We start from the raw sequence: 26,268 nt of genomic DNA, 5'->3' as shown, positions 1-26,268 counted from the left end.
TACATCCTTCTGAATCTGTTTAGTGTATTCATCTCTTGGTCTCCCTCTACAATTTTTACCCTCCATGCTGCCCTCCAATACTAAATTGGTGATCCCTTTATGCCTCAGAACATGTCCTACCAACCGATCCCTTCTTCTAGTCAAGTTGTGCCACAAACTCCTCTTCTCCCCAATTCTGTTCAATACCTCCTCATTAGTTATGTGATCTACCAATCTACCCTTCTGCATTCTTCTGTAGCACCACATTTCGAAAGCTTCTATTCTCTTCTTGTCTAAACTATTTATCGTGCACGTTTCACTTCCATACATGGCTACAGTCCATACAAATACTTTCAGAAACGACTTCCTGACATAACTCCTTTACTACTTTAAGTGTCTCACTTCCTAATCTAATTCCCTCAGCATCACCTGACTTAATTAGACTACATTCCATTATCCTCGTTTTGCTTTTGTTGATGTTCACCTTATACCTTTCCTTCAAGACACAGTCCGTTCTGTTCAACTGCTCTTCCAAGTCCTTTTCTGTCTCTAACAGAATTACAATGTCATCGACGAACCTCAAAGTTTTTATTTCTTCTCCATGGATTTTAATACCTACTCTGAACTTTTCTTTTGTTTTCGTTATTGCTTGCTCAATATACAGATTGAATAACATCGGGGATAGGCTACAACCCTGTCTCACTCCCTTCCCAACCACTGCTTCCCTTCCATACCTCTCGACTCTTATAACTGCCATCTGGTTTCTGTACAAATTGTAAATAGCCTTTCACTCCCTGTATTTTACCCCCGCCACCTTCAGAATTTGAAAGAGAGTATTCCAATCAAGCTTGTCAAAAGCTTTCTCTAAGTCTACAAATGCTAGAAACATAGGTTTGCCTTTCCTTAATCTTTCTTCTAACGTAAGTCGTATGGTTAGTATTGCCTCACGTGTTCCAACATTTCTACGGAATCCAAACTGATCTTCCCCGAGGTCGGCTTCTACCAGTTTTTCCATTTGTCTGTAAAGAATTCGCTCTAGTATTTTGCAACTGTGACTTATTAAAATGATAGTTTGGGAATTTTCACATCTGTCAACACCTGCTTTCTTTGGGATTGGAATTATTATATTCTTCTTGAAGTCTGGGGGTATTTCGCCTGTCTCATACATCTTGCTCACCAGACGGTAGAGTTTTGTCAGGACTGGCTCTCCCAAGGCTGTCAGTAGTTCTAATGGAATGTTGTCTACTCCGGGGGCCTTGTTTCGACTCAGGTCCTTCAGTGCTCTGTCAAACTCTTCATGCAGTATCATATCTCCCATTTCATCTTCATCTACATCCTCTTCCATTTCCATAATATTGTCCTCAAGTACGTCGCCCTTGTATAGACCCTCTATATACTCCTTCCACCTTTCTGCTTTCCTTTCTTTGTTTAGAACTGGGTTTCCATCTGAGCACTTGATATTCATAAAAGTGGTTCTCTTTTCTCCAAAGGTCTCTGTAATTTTCCTGTAGGCAGCATCTATCTTCCCCCTAGTGAGATAAGCCTCTACATCCTTACATTTGTCCTTTAGCCATCCCTGCTTAGCCATTTTGCACTTCCTGTCAACATCATTTTTGAGACGTTTGTATTCCTTTTGGCCTGCTTCATTTACTGCATTTTTATAGTTTCTCCTTTCATCAATTAAATTCAATATTTCTTCTGTTACCCTAGGGTTTCTACTAGCCCTCGTCTTTTTACCTATTTCATCCTCTGCTGCCATCACTATTTCATCCCTCAAAGCTACCCATTTTTCTTCTACTGTATTTCTTTCCCCCATTCCTGTCAATTGTTCCCTTATGCTCTCCCTGAAACTCTGTACAACCTCTAGTTCTTTCAGTTTACCCAGGTTTCATCTCCTTAAATTCCCACCTTTTTGCAGTTTCTTCAGTTTTAATCTGCAGTTCATAATCAATAGATTGTGGTCAGAGTCCACATCTGCTGCTGGAAATGTTTTACAATTTAAAACCTGGTTCCTAAATCTCTGTCTTACCATTATATAATCTATCTGATAACTTTTAGTATCTCCAGGGTTTTTCCAAGTATACAATCTTGTTTCATGATTCTTAAACCAAGTGTTAGCTATGATTAAGTTATGCTGTGCGCAAAATTCTACCAGGCGGCTTCCTCTTTCATTTCTTAGCCCCAATCCATATTCACCTACTATGTTTCCTTCTCTCCCTTTTCCTTCTCTTGAATTCCAGTCACCCATGACTATTAAATTATCATCTCCCTTCAGTACCTGAATAATTTCTTTTATCTCATCATGCATTTCATCAATTTCTTCGTCATCTGCAGAGCTAGTTGGCATAGATATAAAATGTAGACTGGCAATGGCAAGGAAAGTTTTTCTGAAGAAGAGAAATTTGTTAACATCAAGTATAAATTTAAGTGTCAGGAAGTCGGCCATGAACCATTGACCTTGCCGTTGGTGGGGAGGCTTGTGTGCTTCAGCGATACAGATGGCCGTACCGTAGGTGCAACCACAACGGAGGGGTATCTGTTGAGAGGCCAGACAAACGTGTGGTTCCTGAAGAGGGGCAGCAGCCTTTTCAGTAGTTGCAGGGGCAACAGTCTGGATGATTGACTGATCTGGCCTTGTAACCCTAACCCAAACGGACTTGCTGTGCTGGTACTGCGAACAGCTTAAAGCAGGGGGAAACTACAGCCGTAATTTTTCCAGAGAGCATGCAGCTTTACTGTGTGGTTAAATGATGATGGCGTCCTCTTGGGTAAAATCTTCTGGAGGTAAAATAGTCCCCTATTAGGATCTCCGGGCGGGGACTACTCAACAGGACGTCGTTATCAGGAGAAAGAAAAGTGGTGTTCTGCGGATCGAAGTGTGGAATGTCAGATCCCTTAATCGGGCAGGTAGGATAGAAAATTTGAAAACGGGAAATGGATAGATTAAAGTTAGATATAGTGGGAACTAGTGAAGTTCGGTGGCAGGAGGAACAAGACTTTTGGTCAGGTGAATACAGGGTTATAAATACAAAATCAAATAGGGGTAATGCAGGAGTAGGTTTAATAATGAATAAAAAAATAGCAGTGCGGGTAAGCTACTACAAACAGCATATTGAACGCATTATTGTGGCCAAGGTAGACATGAAGCCCACGTCTACTACAGTAGTACAAGTTTATATGCCAACTAGCTCTGCAGATGATGAAGAAATTGAAGAAATGTATGATGACATAAAAGAAATTATGCAGGTAGTGAAGGGAGACGAAAATTTAGTAGTCATGGGTGACTGGAATTCGAGAGTAGGAAAAGGGAGAGAAGGAAACATAGTAGGTGACTATGGATTGGGGGAAAGAAATGAAAGAGGAAGTCGTCTGGTAGAATTTTGCAACATAACTTAATCATAGCTAACACTGGCTTCAAGAATCATAAAAGAAGGTTGTACACATGGAAGAATCCTGGAAATACTAGAAGGTATCAGATAGAATATATAATAGTGAGACAGAGATTTAGGAGCCAGGTATTAAATTGTAAGACATTTCCAGGGGCAGATGTGGACTCTGACCACAATCTATTGGTTATGAGCTGTAGATTAAAACTGAAGAAACTGCAAAAAGGTGGGAATTTAAGGAGATGAAACTTGGGTAAACTTAAAGAACCAGAGGTTGTACAGAGTTTCAGGGAGAGCATAAGGGAACAAATAGGGGAAAGAAATACAGTAGAAGAAGAATGGGTAGCTCTGAGGGATGAAGTAGTGAAGGCAGCATAGGATCAAGTAGGTAAAAAGACGAGGGCTAGTAGAAATCCTTGGGTAACAGAAGAAATATTGAATTTAATTGATGAAAGGAGAAACTATAAAAATGCAGTAAATGAAGCAGCCAAAAAGGATTACAAGCGTCTCAAAAATGAGATTGACAGGAAGTGCAAAATGGCTGAGCAGGGATTGCTACAGGACAAATGTAAGGATGTAGAGGCTTATCTCACTAGGGGGAAGATAGATACTGCCTACAGGAAAATTAGAGAGACCTTTGGAGAAAAGAGAACTAATTGTACGAATATCAAGAGCTCAGATGGAAACCCACTTCTAAGCAAAGAAGGGAAAGCAGAAAGGTGGAAGGAATATATAGAGGGTCTATACAAGGGCTACGTACTTGAGGAGAATATTCTGGAAATGGAAGAGAATGCAGATGAAGACAAAATGGGAGATACAATACTGCGTGAAGAGTTTGACAGAGCACTGAAAGATCTGAGTTGAAACAAGGCCCCGGGAGTAGACAACATTCCATTAGAACTACTGACGGCCTTGGGAGAGCCAGTCCTGACAAAACTCTACCATCTGGTGAGCAAGATGTATGAGACAGGCGAAATACCCTCAGACTTCAAGAAGAATATAATAATTCCAATACCAAAGAAGCAGGTGTTGACAGATGTGAAAATTACCGAACGATCAGTTTAATAAGCCACAGCTGCAAAATACTAACGCGAATTCTTTACAGACGAATGGAAAAACTGGTAGAAGCGGACCTCGGGGAAGATCAGTTTGGATTCCGTAGAAATGTTGGAACACGTGAGGCAATACTGACCCTACGACTTATCTTAGAAGAAAGATTAAGGAAAGGCAAACCTACGTTTCTAGCATTTGTAGACTTAGAGAAAGCTTTTGACAATGTTGACTGGAATACTCTCTTTCAAATTCTAAAGGTGGCAGGGGTAAAATACAGGGAGCGAAAGGCTATTTACAATTTGTACAGAAACCAGATGGCAGTTATAAGAGTCGAGAGGTATGGAAGGGAAGCAGTGGTTGGGAAGGGAGTGAGACAGGGTTGTAGCCTATCCCCAATGTTATTCAATCTGTATATTGAGCAAGCAGTAAAGGAAACAAAAGAAAAATTCAGAGTAGGCATTAAAATCCATGGAGAAGAAATAAAAACTTTGAGGTTCGCGCATGACATTGTAATTCTGTCAGAGACAGCAAAGGATTTGGAAGAGCAGTTGAATGGAATGAACATTGTCTTGAAATGAGGATATAAGATGAACATCAACAAAATCAAAACGAGGATAATAGAATGTAGTCGAATTAAGTCGGGTGACGCTGAGGGAATTAGATTAGGAAATGAGACACTTAAAGTAGTAAAGGACTTTTGCTATTTGGGGAGCAAAATAACTGATGATGGTCAAAGTAGAGAGGATGTAAAATGTAGACTGGCAATGGCAAGGAAAGTGTTTCTGAAGAAGAGAAATTTGTTAACATCGAGTATAGATTGAAGTGTCAGGAAGTCGTTTCTGAAGGTATTTATGGAGTGTAGCCATGTATGGAAGTGAAACATGGACAATAAATAGTTTGGACAAGAAGAGAATAGAAGCTTTCGAAATGTGGTGCTAATGAAGAATGCTGAAGATTAGATGGGTAGATCAAATAACTAATGAGGAGGTATTGAACAGAATTGGGGAGAAGAGGAGTTTGTGGCACAACTTGACAAGAAGAAGGGACCGGTCGGTAGGACATGTTCTGAGGCATCAAGGGATCACAAATTTAGCATTGGAGGGCTGAGTGGTGTGTAAAAATCATAGAGGGAGACAACAGGTGAATACACTAAGCAGATTCAGAAGGATGTATGTTGCAGTAAGTACTGGGAGATGAAGCAGCTTGCACAGGATAGGGTAGCATGGAGAGCTGCATCAAACTAGTCTCAGGACTGAAGAGCACAACAACAACAACAACAACATAATCCAATGCTACTTACAACAGCTTATTGCAGAGGTTCCATTCTGTTCAGATTTCGTGGATGATACATGTTGTCAGGATGAATTTTGATGGAACATATCAGTAACTTTCATAAGCTTATTCAACCACTGCAGGTTTGAAGTGTCACCTGGACAAATTTGCCGTATTTTCAGACTTAAATTCAGCACTTAGGCCATGTTCTTAATAACCAAGGTTTTCATCCCCTACAATCTCATTTGATGCCTATCTGGGACCACCTTGCTCCACAGATCATGATGGAATTGCAGTCAAATCTTGGGAAGTTGACATTATATCTGGTTCATACCCAAAACAGCCCTGATCACGGCTTGTTGCATCATTTGTGCTGAAAGAATGTACCTTCTGTTCAGACCAAAGAGAGTCAGGATGCATTCCTGAAACTTAAATATGTCTTCATTTTGATCTCGCTAAGCTTGTGGCTTTCGCAGTGGACACTTTTTTGTACAGAATCAGAGCTGTGCTCTCACACAGATTTGGTTCACAAGACAGGCTGACTGCTTGTGCTTCCAAGTTATTGTCCAAGGCTCACTGCAACTATTTCCAAATCAAGAAGGAAGTGCTCGCTATTATCTATGGCATGACAAAGTTTCACCATTTTCCATTTGATCAGAAGTTTTACCTAGGGATGGACCATAAGCTGCTTCAATCTTTGTTTCATCTGTCCAAACCTGTTCTGTAATGCATGGTTCAGAAGCTGCAATATTTGTCTTTGTTAGTGTCACAATATTAGTACAAAATATTGTACCAGCTCACACTGAAGCTTGCAAATTCTGATGCCCTTTCTCCCCTTCTGTTGCTCCTGATTTTGAATTCAACACTACTGTTGTACATTGCTGTCAGATCGATGTGCAGGATGCTGAACTTTTACAGACTTTTCCACTGCACTATAGGAAAATCACTCAGGCCACAGAAGTAGACCCTGACTTGAACCTTTCGTTCCACTACATTTGCACTGCTTGGCCTCGTTTTGTGACAAACATTTATAATTATTTTGTGCCATGATATTTTGCTCATTGGCATAGCCTCTTCATCTGGCATGGTGTGAGCTTAATGAAAATGACTCTGGACATTCACGTGTGCTTATTCCTAAAGTGTTGCAAAAATGTGTGTTGCAATTGCTCCACCAAAGTCATGGGGGAATTTTGCACAAAAAACAGTTAGCACCGTCACAGTATTAGACTTGTGCTGAAAAGTCCATCAGACCACCACGAACATTTTCAGCTGGGTCAGTGTCTCAATTGCGATGGCAACGAATGTATATTGACTTTGCCAGTCTCTTTTGGAACACTTATTGGCCTATCGTTGTGGACTCTTTTAGCAAATATCCATTTGCAGTGCCCATGAACTCAACTACGTTGGATAAATAATTCAGCTTCTACGTTTGACTGAGGATATTTGGGCATATGTTCAAACAACAGATGCAAAACATATCTGCCTACCAGATATTGGAGCAAGTGGCGCAGCTCTTCCTCACAATGTACCACTCCCAGCCCCACCATGGTCCATCGCTGGCAGAGCTTGTACGTGGCCTGCGCCACTGCACACTGCTCCAATTGCAACACCCACTGAAGGTACGGTACCTCTCACACTTCACGAGCATGACTTTGTGCCCGATGATTTTACTCTTATCAGAGTTTCTGGTCACACCAGATGCTGGGAGAGAGGAATGATTCTTTGAAATTTGAGCACTTGTATGTATTTAATTCAAGGACCTGCTGGGTTGCTGCGCTGCCATCAGAACCAGATTCATGCTTGTCGATTGCGAGATTCTTCCATAAATTTTTTGTCCCCGGATTTGCATCCTATTGGAATCTTATGGCCAGCAGGGCTGCCTGCAAATACCTCTTAGGCACTGCCTGTGGAACCACTGGAGCTGGACCCTTTGCCTTCACCACCGCAGGAACTCAACTTCCCAGCACTCGTCCTGGTGTCCTCAGTGGACCTGGTGTCACTGCCATCATCACCCGTGTCCCCTCTGTTTTTCATTAGATTGACTCAGGAAGAGGGTGGGCACCTTTCCGGGGGTTTTCCAACCAATGTTGCCCGCAGAGCACAGGACGGAATTCAGGGCGCGACCAGATGCTTGGCGTTGGTTCCAAGTGCAGCTCCTGGGTCCTCATGCCAATCAGTTACCTGTCCCCCCTGCCCTCCCATCAATGATCATTGTCATAAAATGGCTCCCTCCATGACAATAATGCAACACTTTGGGAGAGAATGGGGGAGGGGGTGTTGACCAGGGGGGGGGGGGGGTGTTGACCAGCACAGCACCACGAAATGGCATCCAGAAGGCACTGACCCACACACCAATGGAAAGAATGGGCAGTGCCAAACCTCCAGGAAGACAGATTTCAGCACCCCCCTGTCAACATTGATTTAACCAGCATCACTGGTTGGCCCAGTTCATTCACTGTCTTTAAGACAATTAATACTGAGTAATAGGAAGATGATATGCAGTCAGCGTTATGTGAGTAGTAATAAGGAAAGGTAATTGCACTGCCAGCATAGAAATCAAGTTATGTTTCTTCCTTTAATAGAAATACAGTTTTCTATTAATTAGAAAGTACCCACAGTTGCTGACACAACAATTATGTTTCCCTTTACCCGCTTGTGGTGTAGCATTCCAGTCACCCATGAAAATCAAATTTTCATCGTCTTGCATGTATTTCATTAGTTCCTGAATTTCTTAACATATTATCTCTGCTTGAGCACTATTAGTGTGTGATGTCATGTGGTGTACCTAAACAGTCATGATAATGCTAGGTGGTTTCAATTATTCAAGTATTAGCGGATAGTGTTGTGTCTCGGAACACTTTTCAGACTTTTGCCTCTAGAAGTTTAAAATAATAGTAAAGTAATAATAATAAAATAATAGAAGTTTAAAATATTTTCTTATTCTTTTGTTAAATGGTGGCATTCACTTTTTATGCACTGCAATCTTTTTCTGAAATTGAAAAAACTTCTCTGCAAAATTAAGATTTTTCCTTCCAAGTATGGGAACCTGTTCCACAGTACAGCATGGTCATGTAACTAGGGACAAATACTGTATTGAAATGCAAGTGTTGTAATAAAAAAATGCTATCAATAGTGTATTGTATTTAATCATTTATCTGCTACACTTTTACTCTATTGCACACCAACAATCAGAAAGTGAAATTACATTAAGCAGAAGGATTATGGAAAACCAGATATGAGTTAAATACATTTCAAAATTGCAGCTACTGGAAGGTAAAATGATTAAGACATTAACAAAACACATTTAATCTACAAAAATCATGTTCCACAATAAAAGATCTTCATCTGTTACAAGTTAGTGCAAGACCAATGAAGTATGGCTCAACACTATATAACAAAACTTAAAAATATATAGAATTTTACTTGTCCTTAAAATCTGTAACTGAAGAATTAACAATGTATTCCAAATAGCTTTAATATTTTATTCAGCACTTAAATGTGTAGAACTCCCAATATTTACAAATGCTGCATGAAACGCATCATCATGGCTAACAGCTATAAAAAGTGTAGGAAATGGCAGAAGCAGCATGTGATGGTACATTCCTTCATGTGATTCTAAAATCAGTCACCAGACTGAAGTAATGACCAAAAATCATCATGTTCTTGTGTACATTATCCTTCAGGAGCAACTCTCCCTCCTACAGCAGTCAATGTTTTGCTTACAGTCCCTCTATGCCATTCTTCATTCATAATGATCTGAATAACTAATAAACCAAGATCATATACCGCATATCACATTCTCCCATATTTTTCCAAAGTGCTATGCTTGATAAAATCAGAGTAAGTAAGCAACATCTAGAATGTGTCAGGCAAAGCTATCTGATTTAATTACTTATATGTTCCACACAACACCTTAACTGTTATCAAAACATGATGCAGTTTATACAATTACTTCTGATGGAATAGGTAAGGACCACTGAGGTACGCTTTATGCCAGAGAAATCTTGGATCACACACCCAAATTCTTCATCAATTGCAAATCAGTTAGCCCATCAACATTTAACTTCATTCTCATCATTGCTTTTCTTGGATTTTCTATTCTCACCACAAAATTCAAATTTTCAACATTCCACACTTAAATTTGTAATACAAACCTAATTCATTCTCTGTGTGTAATGGCACCATGGACTAGAAACATTGTGTGTGCAGCTTCCCTGTTTTTGATGAAATAGTATACGATGCAATAGTTTAATATGCCTTCTGTACAACTGTGCCCCCTGTAACAGCCCCCCACCCCACCTCATTCCCCTGTTTCCCACAATTAATTCAGTCAGGAACAGTTTCACATTCGAACACTACCAGGAAGCATAAAACTTCTTTTCATTATTCTTAAGTCTTCTTGTAAAATGCTATTGGCAATACTATTTATTCTTAAAACCCTGTCAGTGACAAAGATAATTCAGAGTCCCCCTTTTATTAGACTGAATTACACCACCATATGACATGTCAAAAATATCATCTGTAGTTTGTGATTGGAATCCAGTTCCAGTAAAGAGAAATATCAACAAGTGTTTGGAAATGCTTAGTTTCTAAATTGTGAGACTGACATGCGTAGTATATTGGTTCATAACATTTGATGCCAAAATGTTCTAAGCATCCATCTTCCTCTTCAATACAGACTACAGCAAGCTGCCATTGTGAGTTCCAAACATGTTCCATTACACCTGGACTGGTATATACAGTCCCAGATACTTCCAAATCTCATACATGGGAAGCTTCAGCACTGACTGGTAATGTATATACCATTCAATTTGCATGATCCCACAGGAAATAAGTCCAGTGGATTTTAATTGGGTGAATGTGAAGGTAAGGTGTGTTTGGGCTTGCAGTCCTGTAAATCCCTTCAAGGATTGCCAGTAATACATCATCCAAGTGATCAGGTAATGAGCTGTGATAGAAATGTTTGGGTCCTTGTTAGTCTTTTAGGTATTTTGTAAGGTCCCTACAAGCAGTTGCCAAAAATGTGAGCATGTGTGTTACTGAGACCTTTATCTGTGTATTGCACCAGCCACTGCCCAGAAATGTAACTGTTTTACAAATTCTAGTGATGGAAATTTTATATCCCACTCAGAGTGAACACTGCTAAAGAAAATGCTGCCAGTATATTGGTCTTGTAGAAAGTCAATTGCTGACACGGTTGCCACTGCACATGGAATGGTAAAGTACTTGTTCCTACAGGTGTCTTCAAACAGTATATGTGAATATTTTTAGGATGGTGAATCATCTAGTGTTGATTCCAGGTCAGACATACACAATATCAAGAATGGTGTGTCATCATTGCATTTCCGTCCACCAATTCATATGTGAAATAGATTAAATTGTTATTATTATTATTATTATCTAAAAACAAAGATGATGTGACTTACCAAATGAAAGTGCTGGCAGGTCGACAGGCACACAAACGAACACAAAATACAGTATGTCTGCTTGTGTCTGTATATGTGTGGATGGATATGTGTGTGTGTGCGCGAGTGTATACCCGTCCTTTTTTCCCCCTAAGGTAAGTCTTTCCGCTCCCGGGATTGGAATGACTCCTTACCCTCTCCCTTAAAACCCACATCCTATCGTCTTTCCCTCTCCTTCCCTCTTTCCTGATGAGGCAACAGTTTGTTGTGAAAGCTTGAATTTTGTGTGTATGTTTGTGTTCGTTTGTGTGCCTGTCGACCTGCCAGCACTTTCATTTGGTAAGTCACATCATCTTTGTTTTTAGATATATTAAATTGTTATTAGATACAATACTTACTTTTACCTCCATGACTCCTCTGTACTCTGTATAGAAACCTCCCAGCTCATCTAAAGCTTCCTTTGTTGTCTGACTTATGTGGATCTTCATTGCTGTTGCAGAAAAAAAAATCAAAAAATCAGTGTATGAAATGAAACTGTAACCTCTACAAAACATCAAAATGTTTTGGAAATGAAGCTGTAACTGCTAACAAACATGGAAATTTTTTGAAAGCTGTAACTGCCATTGTACTGTGCAACAGGTTTTATTCCACAATCTAGATTTCAGCCTTCGGCCATTATCAAGTGTTACAACTGTAACACATTAAATTCCAACAATGTTTGTGACCATTCATTTTAAATAACTGACTAATATTTAAAATGATACTAATTAATAACAATGCATAACTCCTTATTTTATAACTGACAGTGTATCAGATATTTCTCTATCTTGCAAGTTTGTACTCCTATGTATCTTTAATTACAATGGTGTAAGTAGCGTTTTTACTCGCACACTGGGAAGTTGGCTGTTCACACCATATAATGTAAACACTGGCATCTTTTTCCCACTTAAAAGATAATATAATAAAGAGTCTTGCTACCTGTTCCAATGAAATACCATGGATCACATGATGCAAACTGGGATGCCTTTATGGGCATCTTTGACAATCGTTTCACTTATGCTTGTCAGTTGCTGCTTAAACAGAGTGTAGAGAACTTTAAAACCTTTCATTAGGTCATCTATTTTATTCCACAACCTTATCAAGCGAAGAAGTCATGCTAATTGCCAATAAATTAGCCTATTACGCATATGTCCTCACATTTACTTTCTACAAAATCGTTTATATAACTTAAGACACATATTTTGATGATAACTTTTGTTCTACTCAAGTATAATGACTTTCGGTATGTAAGTAAGAGAACAAATCATGCAGCCCATACATCAGTTCATTTGTCCTGCTATTTTTCTGATATGTGTACTTTTACTGTGCTTTAAACTGTTCCAGCTTTAACATTTGATCATGACCTAAGGCCAAAATCTAGATTGTGGAATAAAACCTCTCGTACAGTAAAATGGCAGTTATATCGTCCAAAAAGTTTTATATGTGTGTGGCTCTACACAAAAGTAAAACAGTTAAAACATGGAAAGTCGTGGATGAAATTTAAAACCATTTAGCAGTAGTCTTTCCAGTCATAAATGAATTAGTTTCGAGCTAACAACTTTGGTCTCCACAGTGTCATATGTGAGACAGATGTCCCTTCACAAAGATGAGTGCACAAACCTGAGACAGATTTTCAAAATCAAGTTGTTGTTTAAGAAGCTTTAGGCATTTTAATTGCATTTTAGCCCGTAACCAACCAACATGTTAGCAATGGGCAGTGACTGCTAATAATGACTTAGCCCTGATCCCCATAATAAACACTCCATTCTTTCAAAATGGATCCAGTTGTTACACTATTCTTTAGGACGTGGTGATGGTATCTACAACCTCATGCTGCATCTAACTTGTACCTGACCATAGACCCAATATCTGTAAATGCATAACACTACTACCAAAATAAAAGGGAACACTCAGAATCAGATGCCAATAACTCATGGCAGTAAGATATTTAAGAAATGCTCCACTTGTAAGTCATATCTAGTAGTCTAGTAGTAGTAGTAGTAGTGCCAATGAATATGAAAGTCTTTTGCTCTCCCCATGTTACTACTTAGTGGTCATATTGCAATCTTTACTAAAGAAAAATATTCTCAGAAAATGTGAGAAAAATCTTGAGTCAGACCATAACAGTGGCCATTGAATATGTTTGAATGGAGACTGTGCCTCAGTAGTCCACAAACGTTGAGAATGATTAATGCATCAAACCAAAACTGATATAACAAAATGAGATTTTCACTCTGCAGCAGAGTGTGCACTGATATGAAACTTCCTGGCAGATTAAAACTGTGTGCCAGACCGAGACTCCAACTTGAGACCTGTGCCTTTCATGGGCAAGTGCTTTACCGACTGAGCTACCCAAGCACAACTCATGACCTGTCCTCACAGCTTCAATTCTGCCAGTGCCTCATCTCCTACCTTCCAAACTTCACAGAAGCTCTTCTGTGAACCTTGCAGAACTAGCAGTACGGAGGAAAGGATACTGTGCAGACATGGCTTAGCCACAGCTTGAGGGATGTTTCCAGAATGAGGTTCTGCAGCGGAGTGTGCGCAGATATGAAACTTCCTAGCAGATTAAAACTGTGTGTTGAACCAAGACTCAAGCTCGGGACTTTTGCCTTTTGTGGGAAAGTGCTCTACCAAATGAACTACCCAAGCATGACTCATGACTCCTCCTCACAGCTACAACTCTGCCAGTATTTTGTCTTAGGTTTCGCAGAAGAGCTTCTGTGAAGTTTGGAAGGTAGGAGATGAGGTACTGGCAGAATTGAAGTTCTGAGGACAGGTTGTGAGTTGTGCTTGAATAGCTCAGTCAGTAGAGCACTTGCCTGCGAAAGGTCTTGAGTTCAAGTCTCTGTCCAGCACACAGTTTTAATCTACCAGGAAGTTTCAAGACCGATATGATGAATACTTAACATTATGGAGTAAACTACTAGTGGGATATATTATCATCATGTATCAGAATTCTGTCTTTTATTATATTATAACAGTAGCATTCTTTTGACTGATGCTGAAAGAAGGCTAAGAAAATTTGATCTCTCTCTCTCCCTCACACACACACACACACACACACACACACACACACACACACACACACACTGTGGTAGCTTGGGACCTAAACTGGTTCCCAGCACTATTGCCAACAATATATTTGACTGCAGCTAATGACACAGCATCTTCATTCCTTTGACCGATTAATAGACTATTATGGCTCATTGTATAAAAGTCACTGACTGGAGAGCAATTTCAATTTCAGTTCAAAAACTGAACTCAGTTGACTTATCCATTATGATGTGTAGCATTAAATTTGAATCACCTCAATGAGGTTCAATGTTGACCTGAATTAGTAAGAGAGACACTATTGAGACGATGATTGAGTTTAGTCTGCAGAAATTAATCATACATATGATAGATAAAAACATTTTTTATTGAAGGTTTTTTGCTTGAAGATGGAGGAAAATAAGCAGAAGAAACCTTTCAAACTTCTTCAAAAAACTCCTCTACAGCTGAAAAATATTGAAATAGGCAGATATTCATAGAGTAAACAAAAGGAAACAATATAATTATCAGCACTTAATGCTCTCTAACATAGAATGCTACTCCCCACAGTGGCCCAAACTGCTAAGCAAACAGCATATGGAAATTCAAGGTGTGAGAAATTAAAATGTAGTACTGTCATAATAATTTTCTGGCAGTTAATAATTCATGGCCACCCAGCATTGATCATTAGATGGCATGGCTTATTCGACATACACATTACACAGATTGTTGGCCATGGATTTAGGCAGCTTTCTGTGTGGGCGAAAGTTTCAATAGTTCACAGGTTTTAAAACCATTACTATTCAGTGTTAAAGAAACTTTTGGCGTAGGTATAAACTTTCAGTGTCTGTCATCACCCTGAAGGTGGTTTGACCATGACAGTGATTTACTGGTATGGTCCTTTTGGAGGTGTTGTTCTTCATACCTTTGAACAAACTTACCCATACAAGTATTTGGGGTCCTACAGTTTAACATGGATTTCAAATCACAATGCAATTCTGCATTTTGCACATTAACAAACATTGCTGGATAAGAAAGAAGCAATTTATGAATTTAAGAAGTCTTGGAACTGATCTGAATTCCACCCTCATACATCAAAAATTACAATCCAGTGTGTAAACACTGAGACATAGTTTAAGTTAGGAATCAGCCAATTAATATAATTGAACTTGTTCATTCACATGCTTGCTATTTCTGTTCATCAGTGCACGCACAGCTCTGATATCAATTTCATAATGTGTTCAGAGTTCAAAATTTAATATGAATGGTGCAGCTACTGCTACTCTTGTCTTAAGAGCATTTTTTAAGAAGTGTTCAGTCATTACTGGCTGCTGTCACACTCCATATCTATATCTACATCTACATCTATGTACATACTCCACAATCCACCTTACGGTGTGTGGTGGAGGGTACCTCATACCACAACTAGCATGTTCTCTCCCTGTTCCAATCCCAAACAGAACGAGGGAAAAATCACTGCCTATATGCCTCTGTACGAGCCCTAATCTCTCTTATCTTATCTTCGTAGTCTTTCCATGAAATATAAGTTGGCGGCAGTAAAATTGTACTGCAGTCAGCCTCAAATGGTGGTTCTCTAAATTTCCTCAGTATCGATTCACGAAAAGAACGCCTCCTTTCTTCCAGAGATTCCCACCCGAGTTCCTGAAACATTTCCATAACACTCGCATGATGATTAAACCTACCAGTAACAAATGTAGCAGCCCGCCTCTGAATTGCTTCTATGTCCTCCCTCAATCCAACCTGATAGGGAAACACAAACGCTCAAGCAGTACTCAAGAATAAGTCGTATTAGTGTTTTATAAGTGGTCTCCTTTATAGATGAACCACATCTTCCCAAAATTGTACCAATGAACCGAAGATGACTATCTGCCTTCCCCACAACTGCCATTACATGCTTGTCCCACTTCATATCGCTCTGCAATGTTACGCCCAAATATTTAATTGATGTGACTGTGTCAAGCGCTGCACTACTAATGGAGTATTCAAACATTACGGGATTCTTTTTCCTATTCATCTGCATTAATTTACATGTATCTATATTTAGAGTTAGCTGCCATTCTTTACACAAATCACAAATCCTGTCCAAGTATTCTTGTATCCTCCTACAGTCACTCAACGACTACACCTTCCCGTACACCACAGCGTCATCAGCAAACAGCCGCACATTGCTATCCACCCTATCCAAAAGATCATTTATGTAGATATAAAACAACAGCAGACCTACCACACTTCCCTGAGGCACTCCAGATGATACCCTCACCTCCAATGAACACTCACCATCGAGGACAACGTACTGGGATCTATTACTTAAGAAGTCTTTGAGCCACTCACATATTTGGGAACCAATCCCATATTCTCGTACCTTAGTTAGGAGTCTGCAGTGGGGCACAGAGTCAAACGCTTTCCAGAAGTCAAGGAATATGGCATCTGTCTGATACCCTTCATCCGTGATTCGCAAGATATCATGTGAAAAGAGGGTGAGTTGCGTTTCGCAGGAGCGATGCTTTCTAAAGCCGTGCTGATGCATGGACAGCAACTTCTCTGTCTCAAGGAAATTCATTATATTCGAACTGAGAATATGTTCGAGAATCCTGCAACAAACCAATGTTAAGGATATTGGTCTGTAATTTTGAGGATCCATCCTTCTACCCTTCTTATATACAGGCGTCACCTGCGCTTTAGTCCAGTCGCTCAGAACTTTGCGTTGGGCAAGAGATTCGCGATAAATACAAGCTAAGTAAGGAGCCAATGCAGTAGAGTACTCTCTGTAAAACCGAATTGGAATCCCATCAGGACCTGGTGATTTATTTATTTCCAACCCATTCAGCTGCTTCACAACCACAGGGATGTCTATCACTATGTCCTCCATATGGGAATCTGTACGAGACTCAAATGGCGGTATGTTTGTACGATCCTCCTGCGTGAAAGATTTCTCAAATGCTAAATTTAAAATTTCTAATTTTGTTGCCAGGCCAGACTGATCAGTGAGTGACTGGATGGAAGCCTTCAACCAGCTTACCGATTTTACGTAATACCAGAATTTCCTTGGTTTTTCAGCAAAATCTTTTGCTAAGGTATGACGGTGGCAGTGGTTGTATGCTTCGCGCATTGCTCTTTTTACAGTAGTACAAATCTCTACTAACTTTTGCCTGTCCTCATTCTCCTGATCTTTCTTGTACCATGAGTGCAACTGTATTTGCTTCCTGAGCATTCTCCGAATTGCGCTGTTAAACCACGGTGGGTCTTTTCCATCCGTAACCCACTTTTTCGGCACATACTTCTCCAATGCGTGATTTACAATGTGTTTAAAATTTGCCCATAATTCTTCCATGTCCATCGTACTGGAAGTAAATGAAGTCGATTCATTTACTAAGTTGGAGGCTAACAACTGTTCACTGCTAATAGCTGATATTTTCCTTTCTTACTCTGGCACTAAGTGTCTATGAAATACCTTAAAATACTTTGGCATAAATTACAAGTTGTATTCAAGAATTCTTATGGGAGCAATCATATGAGTCATTACCTACCTCACTAATATAGTTTTTACCCTCATATTACAGATGAAATTATTTAGACCTTCAGTTGTATTGGAATGTTAATGACAACTTCTTTATTATTTACAATTTTCAGCTTCTATCTGCGCAAAACAAAATCCATAATTAAAGTGTTAACAGGTTGTGAACTATCATTGTAGTTTAACTTGACTTTATCTGTGAAATTACTAGTCAAAATTGATTTTAGTTAATTGTGTATAATCTGAGATTAGTTTATACAATACAGATTTCCAAGTTCATTTTTTGTGCTGATCTAAGATCAACCACTTTATACATTTGGCTGTAAGTCTGACAGATTACTGCTGTTAATTCATATAGAAAAGAAAAAACTCCTCATCCAGTGTCCATTCCATTCATATCTTTTGGGTGCACTGCTGTATCATAACATAAAGTACTTATGATAGCATAATAACTGAAGTCTTGGCCATGTTGCAACAGCCTTTCTCAACACAGGAATGTTTTAGCTGGACGTGGCAAAATGTATAGATTGCATCTCTGCTAGTATCAAAAGACTGTTAGTGTTAACATGCCAAGTTTTAACCAGCACTAAAACTGCACTTTGCTGTTACACCAAAAAAGGGAGGGTGTATGCGAAACTCTGCTGATAAGTGGTTCTCTACTCCAAACTGCTGACAAGATTCTAGGGGTACATGTCTCTTACTGTATTTCATTGGTGTTCTATGGGATATTATTCTGAGGAATCACTTTACGTAAGTGGAAAGCACTAACTGTGCAAAGAATTTACTTAAACATACCCAAAAAGAAAGAGGGGGAGAGGGAGAGGGGGTGGGGGGAGGGAGAGAGAGAGAGAGAGATCCACAATGTCACAGTATATTACTTCCAATTCAACTTGTAATTCAACTTTCTATCTGTGCACACATCTAGCAGTTTTGAACTTTTTGTTTTGCTCACATACTATTGTTTATCATTAAGTTATATCCTGCTTATTCATATTTTTTTATTAAGTGACATTATAGACCATTTAGAAAAATCAATTAATTTTTTTGTGGAAGTGACATTCATCAACTGTATCCTTATTGTGTTTCTCATACAATTCATTACAATTACATCATCATCCGCAGTAAGAATACTTTTCAGTTTAGAAAGAACACGATGCCCTTTACATGTATTGTATTATACCCCTGTGGTACTTGCTTTATGCAACTCATAGCACTCAATTTTAACTATGGTAAACAGTAGTCCCCTCTTCCTATTACTGATAAGACATGTGGATGATTTTTCAGACAACAAGAAAGTATTCATGATGAGTGCTATCTTTACCATTCCATCAATACTGAAAACCAACATTAACATTTTAAACAATCACAAGTGTTATGATAGGTGTTTGCATCCCTCCTATGTGTGTACATTCCCCCACCCCCGTGCCCACTCTCTTTCTCTCTCCCCCTCTCCCTATCTGCACTAAAAGTACTGTACATGCAGGAAACAATCTGATCAATATTGTATCTCTTTTGCTCAATTTGACTGAGGACCATCAGTGTTGAGATAGAAGACAGAATATTTGTAGGTAAGTGTGAACCCACTGCCCCCCCCCCCCCATTCTGTCTTTTAAAGTTGCAAATGAAGTGTAGATCAAGAACCATTACAATGATAACAGTTAATTGCTGATTGTGTGAATCATAATTGCTTTTGACAGCACAACACTGCAACCTGCCTATCTTTACACTGAAGGCACTGCAACATGGCAGACTGTCTTTGGAATATCATAGTAATCATTTTCATCAGGTATTCCACTAAATGATGTAGCAAATGGAACATTATGTACTACGTTTCATAGCCACAGATCATAATATTCTCAACCTAATCCAGTACATATTTATAACAAATGAAGCAATTAAATTGTCCCCTAGGGCCAAACACAGAAGGAGTGGACAAAAGTATGGAAACACCAAAATCACAACACACTACCATGCCTAGTATGGTGAAGGAAAACTGTTGGCACTCAAAATAGATTCCAGTTGTTTCACAATGGATAAATGCAGGTCCAGTATGGTTTCCAAGGGAATCTTATATCATTATTACAGCAAAATAGTGGCAAGCTCAGGTAACAATTATGGAGTTGGACAGCAATTGAGCACCATTCTCCCAAAAGTTGACCACAAAGGCTCAATAACATTGAGATCTAGTGACTGGTGGCCAGAGGAGATGTGACAGTTCTTAGTGCTCACAAAACCAGTCCTGGTTGATGTGAGCTGTGTGAACAGGGGCCCTATCATCTTAGAACACAGCATCATGATTGGAGAACAGACATTGAGCCATGGGACAGACCTGATTAGCTAGAAAGGTCACATAATCCTTGGCAGTAATGCGACCTTGCAGAGTACAGTAACTATCGGCCCATAGAATACCATGATATGGCAACCCAAATCATTACTGAACTTGGCCAGCAGTTGGAAACACTGTGCAACAAGACTCACATGACTGAGTGATCTTCTTCCACAGCTCCATAGCCAGGTCTCATGGCTTCAGCAACATTTTCCTGTAACTGGCATTTACATCACTGATGAATGGTTTTGGAATGACAGTGTTTATGACTATGACATTTAGTTCTGCAGTGACATTTGCAACTGTCTTCTTATTTCATGCCGCAATCCCTTTCACTGATCACCTGTCACTATCACTCAAGACACATTTTTGTATGCTTTGTGACTTAACACTTTCTCTGTATGTGATATAAATCTTCTACGTAGTGCCTCTTGAAACACCAAACACATCGACTATCTTGGTTACGGAAACACCCACCATATGAGCACCAACAATTTTTCCACATTCAAAGTCACTTAGCTCTGACATAATGCACTCACACTACCCAAAACACTGTTCTGACCACAATTGGCACTGTCAATGTATTGATGGTTTTGTAGCTGTGACCAGGACGGTCACGGGGTAGCAATGATGGAAGCGCAGCAGGACCCGCGGAGAGGCCCGCAAACAACAACACAGCAGGAGAGGACGGACATGACCAACGAAGGACAGAATGAGTATAACAAGATCAAACAATGGAGTCACAAGGAAACAAACACATCCACTCGTACACAGAACAAGGAAGTAAGAGATCTATTGTGAAGCGAGGTGTAAACCGATGTACACGAGATTAGACTGGCTGACTGAGTGCGAGGCAGGCACTTAAATACGCTATCGGGTGCGCTGCTATTGGTTGCTGGGAGCACGTGTTCCATTGTGGTGCCCTCACACTAAAAGCGGGCCAGGAGGCGTGCGCCGCCACAGCTTACGGCGCGATAGTGCAGAGACCTCTATGGGTCTTTCACATCCATGATGTCTGGCGTGGATTCAAATTCTGTGGCGCATGGTACCAGATCACTCCCCCCTTAAACTTGCACGTAGGGGCGGAAACGCCCCAGACGGTGCCGAGGTGGGTGGCAGTGGGAAGAGGAACTGGGCATATCAACCACAATTGGCAGGGAGGAAGGGATGGCCGAGGTATCCATGACAGCCGATCCAAAGTCCAGGGCAGGGGAGGGAGCCGCCGATCCACCCGGAGGCAGAGAGGGGGAGGGCTGGTGGCAGGCCCGTGGGCAGACGGCTACCAAGGGCTGGGACAGTGACTCAAAGACTACATCCCTACCCGAAAGAGGCAACGGCGCGAGTCCCGTGGCAGCACAAGGACAGAGCTGATTATGATGGTGGCGCTCCAAACCTTTCAAAGTCAGCACCGAAGTCACATGCCGCCCATGGGCCGCGATGACTGTGGCAGGTGTCCAACCCACCTTGCGCCCGTACTCGCGGGCCCACACGGCCGTGCCAGGGGCATACCGCTGTAAGGGCCAGGAGGGGGGGCAGGAGGAGGATGGCATCAGCAAATGGAGCAGCGTCTGCAGCTGTTGCCCATGAAGGAGCTCTGCCGGACTGCGTCTGTCAATTGGCATAGTGCGAAATGCGCTCAAAAACAGGGTGAGGGCCGACGTGATTGGAGATGTGTCGACCGCCTTAGTCAACTGGTGTTTAAAAGTGCGGACAAGCCTCTCAACCATGCCACTGGACGAAGGGTGGAAAGGGTGGCTATGGATATGTTTGATACTGTTGACCTGACAGAAGTCATTGAAGGAGGATGCTGTGAATTGGGGACCATTATCGGAGACCAACGTGTGTGGCAAGCCGTCAATCGTGAGAACCTGGGGCAGGGCTGTGAGTGTAGCCTCCATTGTGGTGGATGCCATATGGACAACATATGGGTATTTGGAGTAGGCATCAATGATGAGTAACCACATGGACCCCAAAAACGGGCCCGCAAAATCGATATGGATGCGATCCCAGGGCCGGTGAGGCACAGGCCAGGGTGCAAATGACTGAGGGGGGCTTGCCTGGTGATGCACACAGACAGTACAGCCATGGACCATGCGTTCAATATCGCCATCGATACCAGGCCAATACACATGCCGGCGAGCCAAAACTTTCATACGGGACATACCTCAGTGCCCGCAGTGTAACAAACTGAGCACCCGAAGCCGCAATTCCGGAGGGATGACCACCCGGTGGACATCTGATGTAAGTATGTTTCCCAGTCCTCTTTAGCGTCATTAAAGTGTGGAAATGACGGCGGATGTGGGAAACCATCGGACACCCAAGGACTCTGAAGCTGGTGCAGTAACACGTCTCGGGCATCGACTTTGTCTGTTAGCAACCGCAGCGACTTTTGTGAGATGTGTAACTGGAGCTACTGCTGCTGCATGAGCTGCTGCTGTTGCTCCAGCAGACAGACCAACTTCGTCTCCATACCAACAAAGACCACCATTTACCTCGTCACCAAAAATGTTGTAACTGCGACCAGGACGGTCACGGGGTAGCAATGACGGAAACACGGTGGGACCCACGAAGAGGCCCACGAACAAAAACACTACAGGAGAGGACGGACACGAACAACGAAGGACAGAACGAGTACAACAAGATCAAACAATGGAGTCACAAGGAAACAAACACGTCTACTCGTACACAGAACAAGGAAGAGAGGTGTAAACCGACGTACGCAAGATTAGACTGGCTGGCTGAGTGCGAGGCAGGTGCTTCAGTACACTATCAGGGGCGCCGCTATTGGCCGCTGGGGCCACTTGTTCCACTGTGGTGCCCTCTCACTAAAAGCGGGCCGGGAGGCGTGAGCCGTTACAGCTTACGGCGCGATGGTGCAGAGACCTCTATGGGCTTCGACGTCCATGATGTCTGGCATGGATTCAAATTCCGCGGCGCGCAGTACCAGAGAGGACATAGCACATACAGTGTTCATGATCAAATACAACAGTGCAACCTGCATTTATCTCCAACATGCATTTCTCATGGTGTTTCCATATTTTGTCCAACATCTCTACATATGCCTTTTTGATCCAAATGCAATACACACCAATGCACTAACTTTTACCAATCCTTATACCCTGTGCATTTGCTGAAGTAGTATATGTGTTATATCACTTCCTAAAGTAATATGTGCATTATGTGTAGGCTGTGATGGCCTACACTTGTGCCATAAGCTTAAGAACTGTAGGGTCTTCATAAGTGGCTAGTGGTGCACTACATCATGTACAGTCCGAGTGTCGTCAATTCGTGCATGTGTTGGTTGAAGTTTTAGCAAGTTTCTTGTCCATATTGCATGGTTTCATGCCATTGCCATCTATTGGATCTCCTTGGAAATACAGTACATACAGTACTGTTCTATGCAGCACAACGTAGCCCTGTCAAAACCAACAATGAGAATGCACCCGCAAACACTTTCCGCCTGTGGGTAAGCCAGACAAAGCCAAGCATTTAACAATTTAACAGTGAATGTACAATGCACTGCTGTGTTGCACGTGGGCTAGGGTAGGACGGGGGAGAGGTGATAGATGTATCAAATGTCTTCATTCAATGGCTGCCACAGCCTTGTTTCAAAAGTCAAAAGCTTTGTCTAGTGCTTCTCGAGTGTTGTCAAGTCCTGCATCTGTGTGTTTTTGATCTAACGTTTCGTGCTTGTGCTACTTGCATTACAATGTCCAGAGACAAAAGCGGCCAAAAAACAAAAAAAAATCGTCAGTAAAAAAATGCTAATTTGACGACGGGTGCAAATCGAAAAAAGAATGTGATCTCATTGGAAGAAAAGCTTCGTGCTTTGCAGAGAATTGAGGCTGATGAGCCAACCTCAAAAGTTGCTGCCAATTTGAATGTTGGTAGAAGTGCGATTACTGATTGGAAGACGAATCGATCAGAAATTGGAAAATTTTGTTCCATCCAAGTGTCAGTCAGTGCAGTGGAATCTCAAAAAATAATTAGAAAACGTGCATATCCTCAGTTAGAAGAGGCCTTATTTTTAGCACAAACAAATAAGCGACAAAGTTGTGCCAGTTTCAGGTCTGCTACTTCATCAAAAAGCGATGACATTTTATGAGTTGATTGAAGGAAAGGAGCAAGAATTCCTCGGAAGTGATGGCTAGCTGGATCAGTTCAAGAAGCAGCATGGCATTCGTGAAATTGCCATCAGCGGCGAATCATTATCCGGGGATGAAGCTGCTATCACTGATTTTAAGAAGAAACTGCACACAATCATTGACAAAGGAGGTTATACTGGTGATAAACTTTACAACTGTGATGAAACTGGGTTGACTTACAAAATGTTGCCAACAAAAGTCCTTGCCTCTAAACAAGAAAAAACGGCATCCGGATATAAAAAAAGCAAGGAAAGAGTTACTGTCCTGACATGCAGTAATGCCACCGGCAATCATAAACTGTGCCTTACTTTAATTGGTAAATCCAAAAAACCAAGTGCATTTAGACAGGAACCAGCTGATAAACCTTTGCCATTGTGGTACACTAATGAGTCTAAGGCATGGATGAATGGTGCCATCTTCAAAGAGTTGTTCCAGGCAGAGTTTGTTTCAACTGTAGAAAAATAGATGGAAGAAAATGGACTTCCTTGAAAAGCATTTCTTCTTGTGCACAGTGCTCCTTCTCATCCAGATGATCTTCAAGATGAGGATATCAAAGTTTTGTTTCTCCCAACAAACATCACATATCTATGTCAACCAATTGAAAAAATAAATAAATTGAGATGATGAAAAAACATTACTGATGCAAGCTGCTGGAATACTTAATCGGTCAGACTGATGCTGAAGAAGATTTTGCGCAAGCTCTTTAAAAAATCGATGTTTTAAGTGTCATTCATTGAAAGCTTGGAATCAAATTCCTCCAATTCCTCTTGTTAGCCTTGGAAAAAACTCTTAGATCATAAGGGAACTCATCAGTGGTGGGAAAAAGGAAGCAACACCGAAACTCAAGCTGACATGCCAGAAACAAATGAAAATGATGTAATTTTGGTGAATTTACTGGAGAAGCTACCTTGTTGTGAAGATGCGAACTTCGAAGATGCTGAAAAGTGGATCAAAAACGACTTGTTTGATTTGACTGAGGAAGAAATTTGTTCATATTGCGACCAATGAGAAAGTGTCACTAGAATATGTCTCTGATGATGATGCAGAGAAAAAGCTTCCTCACGCAGTCGGTTATGAAGCGATCCGAACTACCCTGGAGTATCTCAGCCAACAGGAGGGGGTGCGACTTATCCCGAAATTGTTTTTTTGCAATGTTGGAGATATATTGCCACAACAAAAGTTTCTCAAGCCAAAAAACAAAAAACCATTACAGACTTCTTTACCAAAAAACAAATTCTAATGAAGTGTCCTAGAACTTCAACATCTGTAAGTTAAAAGTTTATTTTCTTTTCTCTCTCTCTTCTTCTTTTTTTTTAAAATGTTCCTCCAGACAAACGTTTCGTTCCTCTGAGTAATCTCTAGATCTGTTTCACAATTTTGTACAGTAGTTTATTTTTTATTCAAAAGAGTAGGAAATAAAATTAAAACTCCTGTTTTTTGCTGCTGCCAAATAAGGCGCATTTTTTCTATAACAGCGCAAAATAAACGAGCTTTGTTATTCAGCATTTAAAAAATTTGAGTTATTAATCATACTTTAGCACCTTAACACATCAACACAATTTATTCTGCTAAAAACATGCAGGCTTATTCACAACCACATCAGTAATGTTCTATATACCCTACTCATATTTTACGATCATATTTCACAGTATTGATACAATTCGGGGTGTTTCGCGCATGGAAACAGGGGGGACTTTGGGTTATCCGAAAATTTCATGATCCAAATCGGCTGCCATCTTGATCATTTTGGATAAACGGGAGTTTACTGTATTACTGAGAGATCTCTCATAAGCCCAAGATATTATGACAATATTTGAAGGCTATCAGTGGCCTAATTTCAGTGTCCAGACACTCATGGTTTGACACAGGAAATGACACTGAGGATATAAAAACCAAAGAAGGTACGCTGAACTCTATTTACAAAATTTCCTTTCCAAAGGAAAATCTGGGGATACTGGTGCAGTTTAATCCTCACACTACTGCAAAGATGAGCAATGTAGATATTACTGAGAAACTTATCAAATCACTAAAACTGAATAAAGGTACAAGGCCTAATAAAATATAAGATTTTACATGGAATTTGTGTCTGGGTTAG

At 40.7% G+C, this 26,268-nt stretch overlaps 1 protein-coding gene across 1 annotated transcript in view; it reads right to left on the bottom strand.

The window, feature by feature from the left end:
* The window catches only part of LOC126251469 (atrial natriuretic peptide receptor 2-like), a 301,860-nt gene that overhangs the window by 15,453 nt on the left and 260,139 nt on the right, over positions 1-26,268 (bottom strand). The window contains exon 10 of the mRNA XM_049951908.1: positions 11,494-11,585. Within this exon, the coding sequence (XP_049807865.1) occupies positions 11,494-11,585 (92 nt within the window). The remainder of the gene's footprint in view (positions 1-11,493; positions 11,586-26,268) is intronic.

The sequence above is a fragment of the Schistocerca nitens genome, chromosome 4 (assembly GCF_023898315.1).
Source record: "Schistocerca nitens isolate TAMUIC-IGC-003100 chromosome 4, iqSchNite1.1, whole genome shotgun sequence".
In the NCBI taxonomy this organism is placed as follows: Eukaryota; Metazoa; Arthropoda; class Insecta; order Orthoptera; family Acrididae; genus Schistocerca; species Schistocerca nitens.
This window is presented reverse-complemented; position numbering and strand designations above follow the sequence as displayed.